Source organism: Carcharhinus amblyrhynchos, chromosome 5 (assembly GCF_965287045.1).
Source record: "Carcharhinus amblyrhynchos chromosome 5, sCarAmb.v2.hapA, whole genome shotgun sequence".
Lineage (NCBI taxonomy): Eukaryota > Metazoa > Chordata > Chondrichthyes > Carcharhiniformes > Carcharhinidae > Carcharhinus > Carcharhinus amblyrhynchos.
Window position 1 is genome coordinate 57,268,825 of NC_137328.1, and position 19,214 is coordinate 57,288,038.

The following is a 19,214-nucleotide window of genomic DNA, read 5'->3' on the forward strand; positions in this document are numbered from 1 at the left end:
TTTGACTAGTGTATGGTATGGATTTTGCAGGTCAGGAGGAGATTTACTGACTAGAATCCCCAACCTCTGATCTGCTCAGCATCTGACAAATGCAGCAAATCTCAGTCCTGAAGTAATACTCAATATTTTGTGTGGATATAGATTTTGCTTTGGCATTTTTACAAAAGGATCACAATTAACCCACATAGTAATTATTTTTTCACATTATAGGTATGAAAAATCCAGTCAGATCAAGACTGTCTCCAGCAGCAATATCTTTTTCAAAGGCAGGAGATTTCGTTTCAGGTGAGTCTTTCTGTCGTGTCAAGATAGCTTAAATAAATTTTTTGCACTATTATTTTTGCCTTAAGGTCCTAAATTCAATTAGCAATCTGTCTTTTTACATAATAACTTGGAGACTAGCCAAACTTACGGTGGGTAAAGCAAAACCTTGAGTTGCCTGAGAATAGAATCTACAGATTTTCCCTTCGATCAGAGCAATTAGTTTGCATTGAAGTTACAGGTTCACATGCTTTTATGTGTTATCAAGTTCAGGAGTCACAGATTACTCAATATTTGGATCTAGCTCATTTTTGAAGTAGTTCATTAAGTAATTTATTAAGGAGGACGAGTTTAAAAATGATGCTATAAGTTAAATGGATAGAAAAAGCATATGGCTTGTGACAGGTAAGAAGGATTTATCAATCTCAGAGAATGAATGAATGCACAGTGCAGCATGAGTATTGATATCTCTAGCTTGTGGTAGCAGTCTTCTGCTCATTAACTTGAGTGTTAGGAAGCTCTTCCCTCTGTCTTCCTCCATCTGATGAAGACTGCCCCCTTTCCCTCCAACCACCTATTATATACTTCTGTCCTAGGACTGCCACTGCCACCACCACCCCCCCCCCCCCTCCCCCCCATCACTTTGGCTTGAGGTCATCTTATGGGTGACATTTATTAATTCCTGACAGATACCTGCCTCGAGAAGACTCTGTCCTATTGACTCAGGAATATCAACATGGAGACCTGTACCAGGAGACTTTGATGTGAGACTCCAAGAACATCATTCTCTTGGCTATTATCCTTGTTTAACCTCAGCCTCTGACTGCTAGGGACTGAATGTGCTTTTCCATAGAGAGAAGAAAAACAGCCTTCCACCAGATGGCCTCATACCAGACCATAAGATTTCTGTAGTATTTAACCTTTCCTACAATGTTGATATACCACTGATTACATCAGTGTCACATATCCCACACAGAATATTGCAAGATGTTTTCCTTTTTCTTTGTTTTACAATTGGAAATAGGTAGAATACAAGCTGGTACTTAGAGAATAGTAGAAAGTTAGAGCGGCTGCTAAGTCATTCCATTAGTGCAGTGGAAGACTCAGATGGGAGATTATGCCTTCTCAACTGAAGATTCAGATCGCCTTTAATTTCATGGATAATTTTCAGAAAATTTGTCATTGTTTCTGAAAGATAATAAGAATAGTTTAAGGAGATAAATTGCAATTCCAGGTAGGTTATGAAGAGAGAAACAGAAATACCAAAAAAGAAAGACAAAATGTAAAGAGGATGAGAGAAATTAGTTTGTTTCAATTATCATCTCTGATTTATAAGATAGTGACTGAATAACACCTTCAGGCATTAATTGGCTGCAAGTAAGAATGCTGTCCCTCACTTGGGCAGAAGTCCTGACACGGAGAGTTCTTGGCCAATCTGACTGACAGCTCTAGTGCCAATCATGAGGAGCACTGAGCACTGATCACTGCTCGGACTACAAATAGTCCCCATAATTAAGTCCCAGAGCCTCAGGAAACAGGGAAGTTTAGGGTCCTCTGGTGAGGAAGGGATGAGTGGCCTGGGAGTGAGGGGTTTTAGAGGGTATGTGCCCAATCTTGAAACTGGGCCAATAATGAAGGTGCCACACCCCCAACGTGGTCTTGCCCGAGGCCTGGGGAGGATGGGCTGTTGGGTTTTAAGTCCCATCCCAGAACCTCTCCTTTTGCTTGTCTCAAAATTGAAGCCAGCACAGGAAAAGGTTATTAGTGGATATTAATTGGCAACTTAAGGGCCTCAATTGGGGCAAGGCCCATGTCTTGTAAAATTGCGATGTTATGTTTTCTGTATACTTTCATAGCCGAAATCCTGTCTGCATTCATGGCAGAGGAATCTTATTGTCCTGCCAATGGCACGCCCCCACCACTGGTTCCCCAGCATTGAGGGGTACATTCAACAAAAAAGCCCTATTGATAATGGTGGGATTATAAGGTTCCACTGCTAGTGAGCGGCACACTGCCTCCTGCCAGTGTGAAGCACACAATGGAGAGGGAGAAAAATCCTGTGTTATACATCTGATTTAAGTCAGAGCAGTACAAAGGTGGCAGTAATTATAAATCTATAACAGGTTTACTTACAATGCATTAAAACGATTACAGGATTTCAGCCAGAATCCATATCAGGCTTCCAGAACTTTATAATAATGTCAATTACTTAAGTTCGCTACTTCCACCCACAGGCTTAAGCAATCAAGCACAGTGACACAGATCAGTGAACTGACTAACATAATCAAACACAGATTAATCAAACCATTGAATGTTGAGAGGGCAATTCTCCCAAAAAAAATTCTAGTGTTGAATTTGTGTAGAAGCTGGAGTAAATCCTACTTTTTTTTTCAGTGGGATTTCCAAAATGAATCTCCCACACTTCATACTCTGCAGAGTGTACTAGGGTGAATCTCGTGAAAAAGTAGTAGGTGGAGCCTGAAGAGGTGGGCAGCATAGTGCTGAACAACCACTGCGTACGTGCTGATCTGTCAATACCAAGATCAGTGCATGTGCAGCCCTGCAGTGTTGACTTCCCGATTGCTAGCCAGCTTAACTGCTGGCACCCTCCCCCTCCCCCCCCGCGAACACGTCCAGGCCGGCCTTGTGTGTCCCCCAACCCCCCTCCCACCCCCCACCCCGGACAGGGTGATCCTACCCCTCCACCCCGATTGCCAGCCCCAAACACTGGCCTCCCTCCTTCTGTCAATACCAAATGTAGAGTGGCAGCGGGAACCCCATCACCACTGTTGCCTGGTGGGCAGTGCCAAGATGCCTCCTGCGTATTACCATTTTGCCCTTTGGGCAGTGCTGGGGGGGGGGGGGGGGGGGCAGGCTGGTACTACCAATCTGGCAATGCCCGGGGAGGGGGGGCAACCCCCCTCCATGCTCCCAGCTCCTGGGGGCCTCGATGGCCTCCCTTCACTCCAGCAGTGTTGGGCCACCAGCAAGTGGGGAGTTGTTATAAACCTCGCTGGGGTGAACCACTCCTGGTGGGCCCAGAGGCTTCAATAAATAAATTACACAGTTCTGTGCCAATTTCTGGAGACTTATGGAGGCCATGGTGTCCAGCAGGGAGGCCGCTAAACGAACTCTGCTTGAGTTTCTGCCCAAGCAGCACAGCAGGTTGGGAAAATCATATCCGACACCTTTTCCTCTTAAACAAATACCTTATTTTAAATCAACAAGGTCCTCACCTGGGCTTTGCAGCAGAATGTACCTGCAGCCTTGTCCTCTATACACTGTTGGTTTAACATCAGTTGTGTGTCTGGTTTTAGGAACTGTACTTAAAAAAAAAATTACAGGCACTTGGGGGGAGGTTTGAGTAATTCATCAGAGCTAGCACAGATTTGTAATAGAACATAAAACATAGAACATTACAGCGCAGTACAGGCCCTTTGGCCCTCGATGTTGCGCCGACCAGTGGAACCAATCTAATGACCCTGTAACCTAAACTATTCTAATGTTATCCATATGCCTAGCCACTGACCATTTGAACGCCCTTAAAGTTGGCGAGTCCACAACTGCTGCAGGCAGGGCATTCCATGCCCTTACTACCCTATCAGTAATAGGCTGATTTGTTTCACTAAACAAATTAAATTTCTTGGTGAAGTAGTGGAGGAGATTGGTGAAGGGAATGCTGTGGATATTGTCTACATGGATTTTAACAAAGCACTTGCAAAACACCTAATAAAAAAACTGTTTAACAAAATTGAAGTTAATGTCATCTTGGACAGAAAACAGTGAGTGGGGGAAATGGTTGTTTTTCAGACTGGAAGATAGTAGACCATGGTCTTGACCAAGGGTCAGTGCCAGAATCACCACTCGTTCTGGTATTTATAAATGACTTGGATATTGGAATGCAGAGCAAAATTTTCAGATAATACCAAACTTGGACGGTGGCAGTGAGAATGACACACACTGCCTTCAGCTTGATACAGATCAGTTTACAGGATGGGCAGACAATTGGCAGATGGATTTGAATACAAAGAAGTGTGAAGTGATGTCTTTTGGCAGAAGAGATAGGGAAACCAATAGCCAGTGTTCTTGAATGCTATACAGAGACCATTATTATAATGTGTGGATGAATGGCAATCATGTGAGGAAAGGATGCTTGTTGCTCACTGCTCTCCCCGTGCCCTGTCACCCACACAACCCCTGGGGAAATTACTGTGGGGGCTAATAGATGAAGAATAACTCATTGGGAGAAGTATCAGTGCAGATTAGTGCTTTCAGTAAAGATGAAGAGGAAATGTAAATAAAATTGCTAATAATTTGAAATTCTGCTTGAACATTTGTGACTGTTTGAATATAAAATAGTTGAAAGTAAGATGAGGGGATTGGAGGACTTGTTCTTCAAGTGATTTTGTTTAGGATCGCTTTTGGAGGACGTCTCTTACACTGTATCGGATTTCTGAAAATCTTTGGTAAATGTCATTACTTTCAAAAAAAGAAAATAGACATTTACACAGTAATATTCTTGTTGATTGTAGTGGAAGAGTTGCAAAAGAAGTTATAGAAGCAAGCACCAAAATTCAGCGCACCCCTCCTGAAGTTCGCAGGTAAGAACAACACATTTATACCTCTCTTTATTACAAAGCAATCCATTGTCTGGAGTGAGATTTAATTCTGGAGATGCTTAGCATTAGAAACAAAATAATTAACTTGTTTAAATTTCATTTCATCAGGAATCATTTTAGGAAAAGCTGAGATTTGCTTCCTTTCCGATTATTTTCCTCCCTCAAACATTTTTTGGATATCCCTTTGCTTGGCTAACAGGTTTGCGTTGATGTAGGCCTGAATCTGGGAATTATGAAGTATACTACAATGCATGGTCTGCAGTAGGTCAAGAAGGCAGCTCACCACCACTTTCTCGAGGGCAAAGATGGATGAGCAATAAATACTGATCTAGCCAGCAACACCCACATCCCATAAACAAATTTAAGAAGTTGGCTGGCAGTCTGCCCACTTTTAGACCAATTGAAACCCTTTTTCCTGCTGTGGATGGACAATTGGCAAAACATGTGATCTTCCCAGGGGTTCATGGGGATGTCGGGGGCGGATTTCCCCTGGCCATGTACCCTTGGCCCACAGAGGGCCCCCCAGCAGAAAGAACCACTCCACTGGAAGATCCACAACCCTGCTCTTTCGATTAGCCTCCTCTGCCTCACCAAGTCTGCCCTGACCCTATTTAGCTGCACTCTAGCCTGCTCCATCATTGCTTGTCCAGGAAATGCTGCAGTGTCAGCAGTGGTCAGCACTTCTGGTGATGTTGATGTCACTGAAGAGGGGCCAGCCCTTTTTAATCAGCAGTTCTTGGGAGACAGCAGATCTTGCCTCAGAGGGGCAATGACTGCAGGCAATTAACTGCCCAAGCAATGTATAATTGAGCCAAGACTTTGAGGCCAGTGAAGACAGACTTGCCCCTGATCCTGTGGGTGGGGCTATTGCCTCCGCATAAAGTCCAGGTCACAAGTTCCTGCCATTCTTCAGCTTTAACACTGGTTGGTGAGTCTCACAATTAAGCCTAATATTGTTAGTGCTGGGCTTTCACAAATACTTGTGTGCCTGAAGTGATCACTGATTAACAATAAAAACATGAATTCTGGCTGAATTATTGCTTCTATCAAACTTTGTGGCAATTGAAGTTTCTAAACTGCAATAATAATAGAAATTGGCTATCTCTTCTGAGACAAGGGATGGAATCTGAATCATCCTACTCCATGTGGCTAAATAAAGATAAAGTTGCCACATTCTCACGTGACTATAGTCTGCTCTTGCCTTTGAGAGGGAGAACTGGCTGGTGGTGATTTAACCTGAATATCACCACACCTCAGGCGAGAGGCATGGTTGAATAAACTCAGCCAATACAGGAACTGAGCTGCACTGCTGGCTTCGTTCTATATCACAAATCAGCTGTCCAGCCAACTGAGCTAACCTATGTGGGGATTTACCCACTCATTATTAGAAGAAATGAAAAACAGGTCATACTTTTGAATACGACTGTTTTAATTTATACTTGGTTCTATCCTTGCTGTAATGTATTTTTTCTTTTACCAATTGACCTCACTCCTCTCTTTCCCTGAAACTGGACCTAATATTCTGTCCAAGTGGCCATTATCCACATGTTTGCCTTGTTAATGAGTGTTGGAAGACTATTCAATCAGAGCAGAATATTTTCAAATCTGAACTGAAAACAACAAGTGCTGGAAAAATCCAGCAGGTCTGGCAGCATCTGTGGAGAGAGAGAGAATCAGAGTTAACATTTTGAGTCCAAATGACTGATCTTTGGAACCCTCATAAAGATGTTATTATTTCAGATTTCCAGCATTCACATTAACAAAACGGATACTGCTGTCATCCAACATGCACGAAAAGTACCCTTTCAGTAAGGGCCTTTGAACCCTGGCCAAGTGATGTTTGCTATTATTAATTTCAGATTAAACATTTTGAAAAGTCAAAAAATAGAACCTGTTGTAGTTACTGTAAATATAAAGTTTGCAGACAACACAGCCTACCGAAGAAGGTGAAAATGATCACTTCGAGTAAATCAGTTATTTTTAATTCTTGTTATCTTGCTGAGTGGTGTCTCAATTGACTCTGCCATCAACCTTTTTAGGTCTACACTTGCCCAGAGCCGAAGTTACCATTCCTTATCCAAGCAGTTGATAACAAGTGCCGAGACAACAAAATCATGCCTTCCATCCCCCGATGAATCTGAGGAGCAATCGACCATGGATGGTGAGAAATAAAATCTACTCTCAACTTGATCAACTTCTTCAATTCAAGAGCCAATAGATAACCTCTACAGATTAAACATGAGTTCAAAGTCAGACACTTATCATCTTAAAGCTCTATTCTTATTTAATATTTGAAAAAGCAGTGTTCAGATTGGCAACATCGCATGCCTATATTTGATTCAAATTAAGGTAACTTTTACGAGGCACTATCACAGGGGCTGATCTCCACCAATCACATCTTTTAGTAAGGTATCAGCAATGGCAAGTTGTCGGAATTGTTAAAAATCATGAACAAGCAGAAAAAAATGCAATATAACAAATGCTCTGTGAATTTGTGATAAATACAAATGAAATCTCACTCCTAAAATCTCCCTATAATCAGTTCTCTATTACTTCTGCTGGTTTCGTACAGTCACATTGCTCAAGACAAATAAGTTTATTTATTTCAAGTCAGAGTGAAGATCCCTTGGGTTGAAGTTTGCGACTCAGACTAAAACATTGTGTAAAATTGCTGCAGCAGTTTTTAAGGAGTGATGGACAACAATTGAGAAGTTCCCATAATCTCTCAATGGCAGAGCATTAAAGAAGAAATTGTTGGAACTTGTAACAAAAGCAATGTAATAATTATTGGAGAGTTTAATGTTCATACAGACAAGTAAAATCAAAGTATGATTGATAAAATGCATTTGTAAAATATTTTTGTGATGATTTCTTGGAGCAATATGTTGTGGAGCCATTAAGGATAAGGCTATTTTAGATCTGGTATTGTATAATGAAGCAGGGTTAGTTAGTAATTTCATAGTAAAAGAGCCTCTGAGAGATAGTGATCATAATATCACTGATTCCATGTTAAATCTGATATACTCCCATCACAAACAAAAATCTTAAACTTACACAAAGCCAATTATATAAATATGAGGGGCAAACTGGCTAAAGTTAATTGGATAAATAGAATAAAAGGTATGGAGGTAAATGAATAGTGGAAGATATTGAAAGAAATGATTCCAAATGTTCAGCAAAAATACATTTCCATTGAAAAACAAAACTCAGCAAGAAATACCCATCTGTGGTTTAGGATAGTATTGTATTGAAAAAAGGCATGTACAATCTTGCAAAATACATTAGCAAGTCTGAGGATTAGAAGTGTTTCATAAATCAGCAAAGGACCACTAAAGAGTTGATAAAAGAGGCAAAATAGAATATGAGAATAAACTAGGCAGAAATATAAAAACAGATGGAAGTGCTTTTATAAGTGCATCAGGAGGCAAATGGAATGTTATCATTTATTGAAAGGTGAATGAAATATAAAAGTAAGGATGTTTTGCTACAGTTGTGCAGTGTTGGTGAGACTACATCTGGACTACTGTGTACAAAATGGTCTCCTTATTTAAGAAAGAAGCAATTTAGAGAAGGGTCACTTGATTGATATCTGGGATGAGGAGGTTATCTGATGAGAAAAAGTTGGACAGGCTGGACCTGTGTCCATTGGAGTTTAGAAGAATGAGAGGCAATCTTATTGAGATATGCAAGATCCTAAGGGGACTTGACAGGGTGGATGTTGAAAGGATGTTTCCTCTTGTGGGAGAGACCAGAACTGGGAATACAGTTTAAAAATAAAATGTTTCCCATTTAAGATTGAGATGAGGAGAATTTTTTCTTTGGCTGCAATCAGATCAGCATGACCTTATTGAATGGTGGAGTGGCTTGACTGGCTGAATGGCCTATTTCTGCTCCTGATTCGTATGTTTGTTTATCTGTCTGCTTAAAAGGAAAACATTGGTTCTTTCAAAAGAAGGCAAGAGAAATTATCATAGGAAATGAGGAAATAGCAGAGACAATGAACAAATATTCTGTTGACTTCACAGTAAAAAACACAAGTTTCATACCAGAAATTAACAGTAACCTCGGGGCTTAAAAATAGTGAGGAAGTTGGGGAAATTAACTTCAGCGGAGAACTAAAGTAGAGAAATTTAAGGCACTAAAATCTGTCAAATCCCTGAGACTTGATGACCTATTTCCCAGATTCTGAAAAAGATAGTTGCAAAGGTAATGGATGTGCAAATTCCTTGGATTTAGAAATGGTCTCATCAGATCGGAAGTTGACAACTTTTCATGACAGGAGGGAGTGAGAAAACTGAATCACAGGCCAGTTAATCAATCATTGGAAAAGTGATGGAAACCTTAATAATGCATTTAGGAAAAAACAAAATGATTGGAACAAGTCAACATGGTTTTACTAAAAGAACACTTTTTTGGCAAATTTATTTGAGGTTTTTGAGAATGCAACTGGTAGGGAAGATGAAGGAGAACCAGTAAACGTATTATACTTGGATTTCCAAAATGTATTGATAAGGTGCCACAGAAAAAGTTAACAGATAAGTTAGATACTCATGGAGTTGGGGGTAATGGCATGGATTGAGTATTGATCAATGAGCAGGAAGCAGCGAATGGCCATAAACAGTGGTTTTTCAAATTGGCAGGCAATGAATAATGGAGTGGTGCAAGGATCTGTGCTGGGGCCTCAGCTATTTATAGTCTGTATTAATGTCTTGGATGAAGAGACAGAGAATAGACTATCTAAGTTTGTTGATGATACAAAACTAAGTGGAAAGTTAAACTGTGGGGAAGATGTAAAAAGGTTACAATGAAATATAGACAAGTTAAGTGAGTGGGTAACAAGATGGCAGATGGTGTATAATTTAGGGAAGAGTGTGGTCATAAAATGAGAAAAGCAGAATGTATTTAAAATGTGAGAAACTTGTAAGATTGATTTTCAAAGAGACTGTGTGTTCTGGCATAAGGAACATCAAAAGTTAGCATGTGGGTACAGCAAGCAACTTGGAAGACAAACACCATGTTAGCCTTTATTGCAAGGGGATTGGAGCACAGGAATCAAGAAGTTCTGCTACAATTGAACAGGGTTTTGGTGAGACCACATCTGGAGTACTGTGTGTAGTTTTAGTCTCCATGTTTAAGAAAGGATATCCTTGCATTGGAAGTTGGTACAGCAAAGCTTCATTAAATTGGATCCTGGGATGAAGAAATTGTCCTGTGATGAGAGGCTTCATAAACTGAGTTTATATTCTCTGGAGTTTATAGGAATAAGTATTGATCTCATTGAAGTATACAAGATTATAGGGGCTTGATAGGGTGGACACTCATAGATTGTGTTATAATTCAGGTCAGAAATTCCAAAGTGTTCCATGAAGTCTGCCTGGATAATAAATTTTGCACTTTGAATTTGGTTAGGGCAAGAATGAGATATTTCACTTCAGGTTTGATTCAACGGACTACTAAGGGAGCTTTTATCAAACTAAATCTGTTTAAGAATACAGTTCATTTGTATAGAAAGAAAATTGGCAATAACTTTTGCGAATTACAAACAAGGGAAAAAAATCCATGATATTGTATAAACCTTAACAGCTAAACATCGTTCCAATGAAACAAATCCCATAAACAAAACCTTTCGCCACAGGTTGAATACATAAAATATGAATGCTCACATGATGCTGGAACTTTGATCTTTGGATGGAGAATTGAAACTCTGACTTCCTAGCCTTATACTTCTAACAGCCCTCTGGATATACACACACCCAGAACAGCTTGAAGTCAGAACAGTTTCCCAAAACACCAGAGAGCGAGAGACTCTAGGCAAGTCAACCACCAACAGCAGATTTTCTACTCCAGGAAAGCTAGGAACCTTACTTTCAGGTAACAGCAGAATTTCCAAAACCAGGGAGAGTGAGAGAGAGACATCCAGCTTGATGTTGAACCTCTTCTAAACTAAAACAGAACATGAATCTTTAGATTATTTCTTGGGGAAGAGCCACCTAACTTTGACTTGTCAATCAACCTTTCCTTTCACAATGCAGGGTCATAAAAGATCCTAGAATAAAAATCAACAAAACCTCATTGAAGTAGCAATAAGAGGACTTCTAGTGACCAGCAGGTGCTATAATAAAAAAAACTGAAGCTATGATAGCTGCAGAGAACAAATTCTTCAAAGTACACTAATGTCACAATTGTTCCTGCTGGTTGGGATATTTAAAACACAGACACAGTTTCAGGGTAGGGAGCTGATTATTTAGGACTGAGAGGAAGAGAAATTACTTCACTCAAAGGGTTGGAATTCTCTACCTTTGAGTGTTATGGATGCTCCATCATGGAAAACATCCAAGGCTGAAATGGATCGATCTTTGGCCTCTCAGAGAGTCAAGGGATATGAGCAGGAAAATGGAATTGAAACCCAACAGCAGTCAAGCTCATACTGAATGGCATAGCAGGCTCAGCAGGCCTTGTGATCTACTCCTATTTCTTGTGTTCGTAGACTGAAGGAAACAGATGAGGACAATACTGGTGAATGACCGGGGTGGAAGATGTTATTGAAAATGGTAGAGATGAGGATCTGATTAAGCACAATGGTAGCTGCAGAAATGTCATAGGGAATGTTTGGTGGAGGGTTAGTGGAGGTGGGGGTGGTGGGGGGGCGCAGTTAGTGAAGAACGAATAAGAAACAGGAGCAGGAGTAGGCCATCTAGCCCTTCGAGCCTGCCCCGCCATTCAATAAAATCATGGCTGATCTGAAGTGGATCAGTTCCACTTTCCCGCTTTCTCCCCATAACCCTTAATCCCCTTGCCTACCAAAAACCTATCTACCCGTGTCTTAAATATATTTAGCGAGGTAGCCTCCACCACTTCAACAGGCAAAGAATTCCAGAGATTCACCACCCTTTGAGTGAAGAAGTTCCTCCTCAACTCCATTCTAAACTGCCCCCCCTTATCTTGAGGCTGTACCCTCTAGTCCTGCTGTCCTTTCTGAGCGGGAAGAATCTCTCTACCTCTACTCTATCCATCCCCTTCATTATCTTGTACGTCTCTATAAGATCTCCCCTCATCCTTCTAAACTCCAACGAGTACGGAGCCAGTCTATTCAGCCTCTCTTCATAGTCCAACCCGCTCATCTCCGGTATCAGCCTAGTGAACCTCCTCTGCACCCCTTCCAAGGCCAAAATATCCTTGTGCAAGTGCAGTGACCAAAACTGCACACAGTACTCCAGCTGCGGCCTCACCAGTGCCCTGTACAGTCGCAGTAAGACCTCCCTGCTTTTATATTCTATCCCCCTCGCTATAAAGGCCAGCATCCCATTCGCCTTCTTGATCACCTGCAGACTGGGTTTTTTGTGACTCATGCACAAGGACCCCCAGGTCCTCTGCACCGTAGCATGCTGCAGCTTTTTGCCCTTTAAATAGTAATCCCTCCTACTCCTGCCAAAGTGGATAACCTCACACTTGCTAACATTGTACTCCACCTGCCAGGTCCTCGCCCACTCACTCAGCCAATCTAGATCCCTCTGCAGACTTTCCACACCCTCTGCACAATTTGCTTTTCCACTTATCTTCGTGTCATCAGCAAATTTCGACACCCTACACTCAGCCCCCTCCTCCAGATCATCTATACAAATGGTAAATAGCTGAGGTCCCAGCACCGATCCCTGCGGCACTTCACTAGTCACCAACCGCCAATCAGAATAGCACCCATTGATACCAATTCTCTGCCTCCTATTAGACAACCAATCCTCTATCCACGCTAACACCTTACCCCCAACTCCATGCCCCCTAACCTTCTGAAGCAACCTTTTTTTGGCACCTTATCAAACGCCTTCTGAAAATCAAGAAACATCACATCCACCAGTTCCCCTCTGTCTACCGCACTCGTCACATCCTCATAGAATTCCAATAAATTTGTCAGACACGACTTCCCCTTAACAAATCCATGTTGCGTCTGCTCTATCAAACAATCCTTCTCAAGGTGCCTCGCTATTCCTTCTTTGATGACGGATTCCAGCATTTTTCCAACAACAGATGTTAAACTAACCGGCCTATAATTCCCTGCCTTTTGCCTGCTACCTTTTTTAAACAGCGGCGTAACATTAGCCGTTTTCCAATCTTCCGGCACTTTCCCAGAATCCAGCGAAGTTTGGTAAATAATCACTAAGGCATCCGCTATGACCTCTGCCATTTCCTTCAGAACCCTGGGATGCATTCCATCCGGTCCTGGGGACTTGTCCACCATCAGTCCCACTAGTCGATTAAGCACTACCTCTCTAGTGACAGTAATCGCATTCAGGCCCTCAACTCCTACCATCCTTCTATCTTTAATACCCGGCAAACTATTCGGGTCCTCCTCCGTGAAGACCGAGGCAAAAAACTTATTTAAGGCCTCAGCCATTTTCTCATCCCCCACCACTAAATCCCCCCTCTCATTCTCTAAGGGTCCAACATTCGCTCTAGCCAGTCTCCTCCTCTTTATATATTTATAAAAACTCTTACTGTCCTTTTTTATATTTAATGCTAGTTTAGCTTCATAGTCTATCCTTCCTTTCTTTATCAACTTCTTAGTCAATCTTTGTTGATTTTTAAACCTCTCCCAATCTTCTACTCACCCACTACTTTTAGCCTGTCTAAACGCATCAGCTTTTCATTTAATACTCTCCTTTATTTCCTTTGATAACCATGGCTGATTATCCCTTCTCCTATGTTCCTTCTTTACCATCAGAATAAATTTCTGCTGAGCACTGAAAAAGATCTCCTTAAAGATCCTCCACTGTTCCTCAGCTGTCCTACCGACCAATCTGCACCCCCAATCTACATTTGCCAATTCCTCTCTCATCCTATCGTACTCCCGTCTGTTCAAACAGAGGACACGGGTCCGGGACCCTACTTTCTCATCCTCCATCTGCATCAAAAACTCAACCATACGATGATCACTCGTCCCGAGAGGATCCCTCACAACAAGATCCCTAATTCTACCTGCCTCGTTACATAATACCAGATCTAAGATAGCTCGCTCCCTCGTCGGTTCTGTCATACGCTGTTCAAGGAAACTATCCCGGCAGCATTCCAACAACTCTTCCTCAAGCCCACCACGTCCAACATGGGTCAACCAATCAATATGTAGATTGAAATCCCCCATAATTATCGCCGTTCCATTCCTGCACGCATCATTTATTTGCTTGTTTATAGCCTGCCCCATTTGGGGGCCGATAGACAATTGGACAGTTCAAAGTGTATTTGTAAGTAAGTTGATGGAGAGATTTCTCAAGGGATGGCAACAGAAAGTAGTGGTGTTGGGAGCGTGGAAGGGAGATGTCTGAGGAATATGCGGAATGGCTTATGGTGAGCTTATATTTGATCGACGCAATAGCAGTGGAAAAGTCTCATGAAATGGCAAGATTGAGGGGATGACTACAGATATTGGTAGGGGTGTTTAAACAGAGGGAGAGATTATGGGAAGATATGACGGCAGTGAACTGAGGAGAGATGGCATGATGAAATGGATGTTGATAACACAAAGATGGAATATCTGATGAATAGTGTAGAAAACATTGAAATTATCTTGGTGAGAAACTTAATATGGCATTTGGGTGGGGGTACTTGGTTTGGCAGTGGTATATGTGGTTTCAAAAGAGGTGAGAGACGGTGAGCAAGATTAAATTTTCAAACTAGTAGAAGTTGCCAGAGCTACTTGCTGGGGTTCAAAAGAGACCAAAAAACAGATAAAATCCAAAGGAATTCAGGTGAGATTTCTTGGTGGGGAGATTAGGCACAGGATGCTGCTCAGTAGACATGGAAGGCCAGTTAGCTTAATATTCAAGGATGATTATGGTGGATGTAATGGGATGTTTGGATTTGTGAGGATGATTGACCTAAAGACTGATTCTGTACAGCTTACATGTAGATTTAAAGCATTTTGTGGATGGAAACATAGTTAACCAGTTGATATTCAAGTAAGACTCTTTGAGTTGTAAAAATACAATAATGAAAGTAAAAGCTACATTTCCTTTTAATCTTATTACCTTGACACCTAGAGATACCAGTATGGCTACTCATTGATGCAAACTTAGACTGCTGCACAGTGCCCTTTGGTGGCTGGAGCTTGCAGTTACAAGCAACTACAACCTTTTCTGGTATGGATTCTTCAAGTAAAATTTTAATCTGTTCTTTCAGCTGTTAATTTCTGTGACGTTTAATAACAAAAAATCCCATTGCAGTGCCACCCATAAATGTAACACTTGCTGTCAAAAGATGACAATTTAATAGAGATGTTTCTTGTAACGATAGTATAATGATAAGCATATGGTTTTATAACATGAAGCATTTCAGGCATCTTGAAATGGAATGCTGCGATTATAATGTGGCCAGCATTCTCCAGTCCTGTCACTGGAATTCTCCAGTCTCGCAGCTGGAATTCTTCAGTCCCACTGCAGTGAATGAAATTTTGGCAGAGTGACAAATTCTCTGTCCTTGCTGACAGCACTAGTCTGAGACCGGAGAACATCAGCCTACACAACTAAACAATCTCTGACTGTATTGAAAACATGATGTGGATATGCCGGCGTTGGACTGGGGTAAACACAGTAAGAAGTCTGACAACACCAGGTTTAAGTCCAACCGACTTATTTGATAGTAAACTCACTAGCTTTCGGGGGTGAATGGAGAGTTCTGGCCTCAGACAGAGCGTATAAAACACACAGTTTACAGATTACTGATTAGAATGCGAATTTTTACACCTAACACTTCACACCTTACACTTGAACAGCAGGTTAGGTGTAAAGATTCACATTCTAATCAGTAATCTGTAAACTGTCTGTGCTTTATATGCTCTGTCTGAGGCCAGAACTCTCCATTCACCTGACGAAGGGACAAACCCGAAAACTAGTGAGTTTACTATCAGATAAATCAGTTGGACTTAAACCTGGTGTTGTCAGACTTTTTACTGTGTTGAAAACATACAGTGAAGACCAGTGAGTAAAGAGGGAGGAAAAGGGGGCAAATATTAGAGAGAGGGCATGGAGAAGCCAAAGGATGGGACAGCGGGGGAAAAAAGAGAAAGATAAGCAAGAGAGGAAGCCCGAGTGAATGGAGAGAGGAATGTAATTTTGAAAATGAAGGGAGAGAGGGGAGAGATGATGAGGAAGAAAGGAGGGAAAGCAGTCACCAGGAGAGGGGAATGAAAAATCATTTATCATCTCTGCTATTCCTTTATCCTCCATGGGGAGATTTATTTTATCATCTCTCATTGGCCCAGTACCCATTTGGGGTGATTGTCCCTTTAAGGGCAACGCATTAGAGTAATGGTCATCTGGCCTGGATGAGCAATTCAGACTCAGAGTGTGGAATCACCCTGAAATGAGGAGGACTCCCAGGCAGAAATGTTTTGAGAGCTCATTACAGCCGGGTGACTACTGTACCCTTATTAATACATAAACTTCATGGATAAACACAAAAGTTGTAAAAATACATATTTACACCATTCTTTAATAATCCCTTTTTGTATATTTATAATATCATATACTATTTTCCTTTGTTATCAAACATTAATTTTCATACTTCCTGTAAAGATTTTTGTTACTTGTGCTAGATATTCTCTCAGGTACAGTGTCACATTAACCTTTTGAGAATCCATGCACAAAACATTCATTTCATCTCCTTAATCGATGTACTTCATTATTTCCTCGGACAACTCAATTAGATTAACCAGATGCAATTTTCCCATTTCAGATCCATATTGACTATTAATTAACCCTTAACCATTAGGATTTCATTGCTCTAATCATGCAGAGGGCACATTTTACTTTTGTCCACTATGCAGTGAAATAATAGCATGACCCAGGGATCATAACAGAGATTGCTTTCTTCACACACCAGCTACTGGATTATTGCATGTGGCATTATGTCCACTCTCCTGCTTTTACTGAAAGAAGACAGAACAGTACCTGGTTTAGACAATGTACAATTTCGAACCAACAATTGGTTTATTTTACATAAAGTACATAGACAAACACTATAACGGTTTAAGCAATGAAAACAGTCAATTTTCTTTAGTTTCTGATTATGAAATAGTAATTAAGATATTGGTGGTGATTCTCCCAGCCTGCTGTGCGCTGTTCTAGCAGTGCAGTGGGCTGGGAGACCTAAGCGGAGGCCGTTTAGCGGGCTGTTCACTGAGCTCCACAGCATTCACATGCCTCCAGCTGCTGGAATTGTGACATCATCAGTTCGGTGCTAGAAATCGGTGTGGAGCTGATTAAAATATGTCAATTCTGTTTTAAATCCCATTAACAGGCCTGGGGTTGAACAGTTTGGTTGGGGGGAGAGGGCACTGCCACTCTGCATTTGGAATCAGTGACTGAGGATGAACAGCAATCAGAGCTGGCCATCGGAGTGGGGTGGGAAGGGAGAGGTTGGAAATGTGGGACTCGGGTCGTGATTGCCAAAGGGTTGGGGGGGGTGGGGTGATCGGGAGATCAGGACTGCTGGGGGCGGCTGTGTGGTGTTGGGGGGGGCGGGCTCAGATCAGTGTGGGGAAGGGGGCTGGGCCTAGCCTGGAGGACTGGGGAGTGGGGGTGGGAAGTCGGAGGGATAGCGATGCGAGGTCACAGGGCTGGCCAGTGATCAAGCTGGCCAGCAATCAGGAGGCTGGTGCTACTGCGCATGCACCATTCTCCACTATCCTCCATGGAGATTAGAAAATGCAGGTGAACCTCTTCCCCCTCCTCAAGCTTTGAACCACACTACAGCCCAAGCCCAAACTGGGACCAAAGAGCTGCATTCCAGAGGTGAGTTCAGAGTGAATATCCCTTGACATCAGGGCAATACTGGACTAACAATGGAATCAAGGAGACCCAGCAAAATTTAAGTTGAAGCACAATTGTAGCTGCTTGTAGTTGTTGGAGATCAATCACCTGAGCCCTGGAATATTATTGCAGGGGTTCCTCAAGACTGTGTTCTAGGCCCAAGCATCTTCAGTTGCTTCATCAATGACATTGCCACCATCAAGGCCAGAAGTGGAGATAATTGCTGATGATTGTATAATGTTCTGTACCATTTGAGATGACTCAGATGCTGAAATGCCTCAGGCAGCAAGACCAGGACAGCATTTAGGCTTGTGCTGATAAGTGGCAAATATTTAAAGACACACTCACTGAGCACTTGTGAAAGTTCAGTAACCTTCCAACTTCATCCGATCATCTTGATTCAGTACCCCTTTTCCCTCTGACTTTTCATCATGAGTTTGGAGGGTCACCTGCTCATCTGCAAACACAGGATATCTCTCCTCATTTTCACCTTTCCTCCCAGCATGTCTACTACAGCATCTGGAAACTCGAGTCCCCACCTTCTCACATGATCAGCCAATCTTCCCCCTTTCCCAGGTTGAATTTAGTTGCAGGATGACTCACAGCACTTGTTTCAACAACAATGCAATTCCTCTTTGTGACTTTCGGACTAGCTTTACACAGTGCAAGCTAATAACAGTCTTGAGCCCCCTGCTGAAGCTTGAATGGTGCGGTGAGCACTAGTTGTATGCAGAAATCATTATAATTAGGCAACACAAGATTTGATCCCACCTACATTGCACTTGAAGAGCGCAGGCTTGTTGCCCATCATGTTCTCTGCATGTGTTTTCAGGACTAACCAATTTAATTCCCATTTCACCTAGCTGCTCTTTCTGCCATTCACCAAATCTGTAATTATCTCACAACTAGTAATCTTATAGCTTCCTGCAGTGCCGCAAACCATGTCAAGAAGCTCTATTAATTATGCAGAGTATCTAGTTTCTTTCATCTTCAACCTAGGTTTTTGTAGATTCAACAATTTGTTTAAAGGGACTCATCTTGATATATATAAAGCCTTCAGACTCCATCCATTTGATAGTTTACTTGTGTCAGTGAGGTCATAAAATGAGTGGTGCTTTTGCTTAAATGTTTAAGAACTCTGGTCAAATATCCATACTCATAAATTGTCTGACACCAATTCTGAAATCTGTCCCTTTCTAGTCCTAATTGATATTTTTTTTTGCCTTCCTGGACTTAAATGTTTTCCCTCTGTATTTTATGTACTGTACTCTTTTTTTTAGCTGATGTATTATATGCCTCAGCTTAAGCCTTATTTTAACTTTTCTATTCATTTAAGAAACTCTGCTTTTGTAACACTTCTGTTGCTTTTTGAAATACATAAAGAGTAAATTTTCCAATCCCATCCATCACAGAAATTACCATGGACTGGATGGAAAATTTGACAGAACATTGAAAGATCTTTTGATCTTAGGTGGGAATTTCTGGTCTTGGGCAGATGGGACTGAAAAGTCCTGCCCATAATGTGTATCCTGACCAT

At 41.6% G+C, this 19,214-nt stretch overlaps 1 protein-coding gene across 2 annotated transcripts in view; it reads left to right on the top strand.

Moving 5' to 3' along the window:
• frmd3 (FERM domain containing 3) overlaps positions 1 to 19,214 on the top strand; it is a 186,172-nt gene that overhangs the window by 153,787 nt on the left and 13,171 nt on the right. For both annotated transcript variants that reach the window (XM_080189680.1, XM_080189681.1), the window contains 3 exons: positions 211 to 285; positions 4,794 to 4,862; positions 6,920 to 7,041. In XM_080189680.1, the coding sequence (XP_080045806.1) occupies positions 211 to 285; positions 4,794 to 4,862; positions 6,920 to 7,041 (266 nt within the window). The remainder of the gene's footprint in view (positions 1 to 210; positions 286 to 4,793; positions 4,863 to 6,919; positions 7,042 to 19,214) is intronic.